The sequence below is a fragment of the Microtus ochrogaster genome, unplaced genomic scaffold (assembly GCF_000317375.1).
Source record: "Microtus ochrogaster isolate Prairie Vole_2 unplaced genomic scaffold, MicOch1.0 UNK26, whole genome shotgun sequence".
NCBI lineage: Eukaryota > Metazoa > Chordata > Mammalia > Rodentia > Cricetidae > Microtus > Microtus ochrogaster.
Window position 1 is genome coordinate 1,149,543 of NW_004949124.1, and position 6,107 is coordinate 1,155,649.

The 6,107-nt window shown below is 42.3% G+C and overlaps 1 protein-coding gene across 2 annotated transcripts in view; it reads right to left on the reverse strand.

The window, feature by feature from the left end:
* Positions 1–6,107, reverse strand: part of Slc30a6 (solute carrier family 30 member 6) — a 28,690-nt gene that overhangs the window by 11,078 nt on the left and 11,505 nt on the right. Inside the window, exons 4-8 of one of the 2 annotated variants that reach the window (XM_005367939.3) lie at positions 5,630–5,672; positions 3,365–3,430; positions 1,795–1,875; positions 1,314–1,349; positions 540–634 (exon numbers count right to left, since the gene is read on the reverse strand). In XM_005367939.3, the coding sequence (XP_005367996.1) occupies positions 540–634; positions 1,314–1,349; positions 1,795–1,875; positions 3,365–3,430; positions 5,630–5,672 (321 nt within the window). Of the gene's footprint in view, positions 1–539; positions 635–990; positions 1,282–1,313; positions 1,350–1,794; positions 1,876–3,364; positions 3,431–5,629; positions 5,673–6,107 lie in introns of those variants that run through there. The other variant, XM_026789698.1, reaches the window with a different exon arrangement.

A 6,107-nucleotide genomic window follows, 5' to 3' on the forward strand; every position in this document is an offset into this window, starting at 1 on the left:
TATATATATATATTAAAAAAAAGAATTAGAGGACTTGACACATGGCTGATACATTCAATGTAGCTTTAGGGAGGGATGGCAAGACGGCTCAGCCTGATGACCTGAGTGTGAGCCTTGAGACCCACGTGATGGAATGAAGGAACTGATTCCCCTGGTTGTTCTCTGACCTTCATGTCATGTCATGCAGCCCTCCCCACAAAGAGTGAATATATTTTTTAAAAAGCTACAAGGATGGACAATGGTGGCGCATGTATTTAATCCCAATACTCGGGAGGCAGAGGCAGGCGGATCTCTGTGAGTTTGAGGCCAGCCTGGTATACAAGAGCTAGTTCCAGGACAGGTTCCAAAACCACAGAGAAACCCTGTCTCGAAAAACAAAACAAAACAAAACAAAACAAAACAAAAAAAAGAGCTAGTTCCAGGACAGGTTCCAAAACCACAGAGAAACCCTGTCTCGAAAAACAAAACAAAACAAACAAACAAACAAAAAGAAGCCCAATAGATTTTCTAATAAACAGTAAACTAAAACAAAGACATACCTTCAGAGACATAAGCAAAAGGCTTATTCCGAATAGAAAGCATCGTGAACAGGTTGAAAGAAAGAGCCACAAAAGTACCAACTAATAATCTTCCCCTAAAAAGAAGAAAACATCCACCTTGAATTCTTTGACAGGTAATTCCGGTCTGTAACTTCAGAATGTGGAAAATAGGGGAAAGGGCGGGGAGAGGGATGGCTGTAACGGTCTGCACACCAGAATCCAAACTTGTTTCTAGCCACAGAACTTACGCCTTGCCTGCTGCTGCTCCACTTACACAGGACCTGATGGGCCTCTTAAGGGAACTCGGGCCAACATGCTGGGCAAGTCAGATGTTCCTCAATTAACTAGTAAGAGCCCACAGAGTTGGTGAGCAGTGGGTGGAAAATGCAATCTTTTCTAAAGGTCACACGGCAAGTTCTGGGGGTTAGGTGTTAAATGACAGAACACTCACGAGAGCTGGTTTAGTGTGCTGACCTAGGCCTGAAGTTACAAAATCCTTCCTGTGCCATTACAAAGTCCAGGGTCTGGGGACTGTTAAAGGCGAAAGGGAGAGTTGGGATTTGGAGGTTCTCATCCTGAGATGTAAGTGATAAGACACACAGCCATACTGTGAACTCTGACGCTGGGCAAAGGAATAATGGAGCAACTAGTAACTGGGATTAGAAATAGCAGTAAATTACACCCAAATAAAAGTCTTTGTTGGAGATGTGCGTCGGTGGTAAAACACATGAACCCCCGTGACTGAGATTAATCCTCATGGTTGTGATATCTTACGTGTGTATCTCAGGCTGCTCCAAAAAACGTTCTGCACTAAAAGAAATAAAAATATATCAAATAAGTTCTGTAAGTTATAAACCTAAAAATCCACATTAAATACATAGTTCCATATTATAAATACATAGTTAACCCACCCCAAAGTTCATACAAATCTCTTAGTACATTTAGTGGAGATGGTGCCAGGAGATTAGCAGATAAGTTATGCTCAATGTTCAATGTCAACATTCCTCTACCAAGCCCACTTCAACGGGCCGCTGAGGAAGTCCAACCCATGACTGAATTTAGTGCTACCACAGAAAAAACTAGAGGTGGAAAAGAAGGAGTCCGAAATAAGAGAAGGGGCCTGGAAGAAGAAGTTGTCCTATAGGAGCCCCAGCACTGTCCATTACAATCTGCATGTCACTCAAATCGTCACCGGAGTCTTTCATATTTCCAACTGTCACAGGTGAGGCTGATCATAATACATACAAAAATGTACCTTTCTTTTAGTATAAAGAGAGCTCCCAACTGTGCCAAGACGGTAGATGCAAACACAGCCAGGACTTCTAATCTTTCAAACCTGAAAGCAGATAATTAGTTTGAATGTCAAAATCCCTCAATTAATAAACCAGTCTTCCTAGAACATATATACATTCAAATATTTACTGGCTCAGTACATGTATGAGCAGTCTGCTGGTAGCCAGCTCCTGGACGACAGGAATTGTAGACAAGTGTATTGACACAGTGGGTAAAGATGATCTGGTTGTGACGTCTCCACCTTCCTGACTGTCAGGTTGCTTGCTCATGTGTGTCCTTCCCAGCGCTATGCAGAAAAGGACCATCTTCCCCCACACAAGAGAGCTGTTCTTCAATCAAGGGCATAGACTTTCTATACTCCCCCCCATAGCACCTACAAACAAGCTCCCAAAGACAATGCAACAATGAACACTGGAACAGCAGTATCTATTTTATACCCGATTCTATAACCATTTATGGCCATTATTTTTTGTAGAAACAACCATTATCAATCATAAGAGCTAACACTTAACTGACCCATTCTGTACTGGACATTACTATCCATGTGATTTCTATTAACCCTTAAGTACTGTACTGGCTCACCTTGACTGAATAAAGAAACACCTACAAGACTAGCAAAGCACACCTTGGGTGAGTCTGTGACGATGTTTCCAGAAATAACTAGAAAGCAAGGGCTCTAAAGTAATTAATGCACGGGTGCCTCAACGGTCATAATACGGGAGTCCTAACTGGGAGGAGGCAAGGGGAAGAGATGGGGACCAGCTAGAGGAAAGAGTGAGCTGCGTGCCCTGTGATCTGCTCACTCCTGTATGCCTCTTTGCTCTGATCTCTGTCCTCCAGGAGCAGCTGTCTTCTCCTGTCCTCTCCACATCGATGATGCTGTGCTCGGCCTTGCATGGCCAAGAGACCATGAACTGAACTCTCAAACAGTGAGCCGGAACAACTCCTTCCTTTGCCAAGTTGTTTTGCGGGTATTTTGTCATTGCAACATAAGAGTAACCAGCGCGAGTCATTACGAGAGTGCCTTCATGCTTTCTAACACAGTCAGAGCCCCTCCATTAGAAAAAGCGCATCTTTCAATTCTCAGTGAGTCCTATAACCATAGAAACTGAAGCTTCACAGTTTTGTTAGCTCACTGCTAAATCCAAAGTCTTACAACAGAAATCTATCTCCATCAATGCAAAATATTGAAATATGTCACAGCACTTATAAAATTCACTTGTTAAAATTCTTCATACTGTCTATGACTAAAATATCATTCAAAAATATTAAAGAGTTTACTGAGATGAATTTGTTAGTATTTCTTTCATAAAATATAAAAAACTGAATATGAATATTTTAAATATTTTTATTTTATTATATGTCATTTCTAGACTCTTCCTAGAAAATATTTCTTACTTACGTTCACTATTTATCACTATGTCACTAAGCAGGTGACATTTATTTCTATTTTCCAGAAATACTATAGTCAGCGTTCTACCATTATTATTTTAAGCAAAAACTTAGCAGAAAATAAAATGATCTGAACTTACCCAAATGAATAGACAGGGCTAGGCTTCCTCATCATTACCCAGTAGCTTATCAAACATGTTATTAGACTAAAGGAAAACAAACTTTGCATTAGAACATTAGAAAGACGGACAGAAAGACATGCATAGACAAATGAAGTGGGGCTTTTGTTTGTTTTGTTTTTTTGAGACAGGGTTTCTCTGTATAACTCTGTCTGTCCTAAAACTCCCTATGTAGACTAGGCTGGCCTATGAAGTAGTTGTTTACAATAAGGGTTTATTTTACTCTGTGTGTGCTCACGGGCGCGCGCGCACACACACACACACACATTTGCCTGCAGGTGCAGTGGAGGCCAGAAGATGGTGTTGGATCTTCTGGAGTCGAGGACACAAGTGGCTGTGAGCCACTTGACGTGACTGCTAGCAGCTTACTTGGGTCTACAGCAAGAGTAGCAAGCACAGAACCCTCTCTCTAGTTTTCCAACAAATTAAGTCTTTAGAATCCCTTGGTTGTTGAGAACTATTCATATATAGTAGGTTAATAACAAATTATAATTCCTAGTTAACCTTATCGATCCTCCTAACACACGCTTCTCTGGATGACAACAGTTTTAAAGTGAAGACTGGGCGAAACTGTATCACACTAAGTCAGCTACACAGAACTTCAATCCACAGTTCATCTATGTGGCGGGCTCCTTACTGACTCTGGGCCATCTCCCCCTCCTTCTTACGGTGCATGCTGCCAGTGTCCATGAGAGATGAGGCAGGTAAAGGGCATAGGCACTGTGCGTGGTTAGGACACTCTGGGGAGGAAAGGGTTTATCTCAGCTCAGAGCTCTCAGGTCACAGTCCATCCCTGAAGGAAGTCAAGACAGAACTCAAGCAGGGCAGAGATACCTGGAGGTGGGACTGGTGCAGGGGCCATGGAGGGGTACTGCTTACTGGATGGTTCTTCATAGTCTAAGCTTGCTCAGTCTGCTTTCTTATGAACCCCAAAACCACCTGCCCAGGGGTGGCACTACCCATGTGGAACCCTCCCACATCAATCACAAGTTACAGACTTGCCTACAGGCAATCCTATAAAGGTATTTTCTTTTTTTTTTCTTTGTTTTTCGAAACAGAAACTTGTTCTGTAGACTAGGCTGACCTCAGACTCATAGAGATCCATCTGCTTTTGCTTCCTGAGTGCTGGGATTAAAGGCGTGAGTCACCAATGCCTGGCTGAGGCATTTCCTTAACTGAGAGCCCCACTTCCCAAATGACTCTAGCTTGTATTAGCTGACATAAAACTAGCCAGGAGGGAGTGGATGTAGCATTGTGTCCCTGTGTCAGGGCTACCTGAGCACTACGTGATAACAGAAGACAGACACTGAGTGATTAACGGGCAGGTCTACAGTGTGTGCAAACTGCACACAGAGATGATTCATGCCCTGGGCTGGGCGAGTCAGGACAGTGCCAGAGTTCACTGCGCTGCTCAGAATAGCATGCAATGCAAAGCCTGTGAAGAAATAGCTTATTTCTGGATTCTCCACTTAGGTGTTAAGACTGCAGTCGGTAAAACCATGGATAAGGGAGATTACTGGAAACATTAAGTTTGTCAAGGGTAACTAAATTTGGGAGAATTGTGTGATTTTAACGTTTTCTCATAATTAATGTGTATTTGTGTGTGCACTTGAGCACAGGTGACCAAAGACACCAGAGCCTGCTGAAGCTGCTGGTTCAGGCCATTGTAAATCACCTGACATGGTACTAGGGAAACCTAACTTGGGTCCTCTGGAAGAGCAATACAGGCTCTTAACTACTAAGCCAGTGTCCAGGTTTTTTTTTGTGTGTGTGTGTGTGATTTTAAGTACATGATTTGTAATTTTTATGTTTGTTTTTGGATTTTTTTTCTTTTTTCTTTTTTTGCTGTTGTTGTTTTTGAGACAGGGTTTCTCTGTGCTGGAGCTCACTCTGTAGACCAGGCTGGCCTCAACCTCACAGAGATCTGCCTGCCTCTGCCTCCCGAGTGCAGGGACTAGAGGCGTGTGCCACCACCGCCTGGCTTCTGTTATCTTCAACATGTGTGCATCCTACGTTAATGCCTGGGTATTCACTTTCTGTTATTAGAAGGGGCAATATTTTCTTGTTACACCACTGGGTGCTGTCGCTTGTGTTGTCCATTTCTATGATAAATCTACTTATTTAGCTAGTTACTTTCCTTTAAGCAAAGATAGGTTAGTAAATAAATCAGTGTAATAAATTCTCGTTTGTTGTCTTTAAATTTTAAAGGATATTTAAAAAACTTACCTAAAAAGATCAAAAATGGTGAGGTAAGTATAAGCAGTTAAAGCTGCAAAACAACAGACAGACTCGTTAACATGCACTTAATCCACTTTCATCACTGCTACCTTAGATGTGGGTGTGGGTGCTGAGCCCCTAGAAGCAGAGGTACAGATGGTTCATATGGGTAATGAGGACTGAACTCAGGTCCTCCGAAAGACTGACAATTATTTTTTTAAAATTTATTTTATGTGCATTGGTATGAAGGTTGCAGACAGTTTTGAGTCGCCATGTGGGTGCTGGGAATTGAACTCAGGACCTCTGGAAGAACAGCCAGTGCTCTTAACCACTGAGCCATCTCTCCAGCCCCCAATCATTTTTTTAAAAGATTTATTACGCATACAGTGTTCTGAGCACAGAAAGTTGCGAGCCATCATGTGGTTGCTAGGACTTGGACTCAGTACCCCTAGAAGAACAGTTAGTGCTCTTAACCTCTGAGCTATAT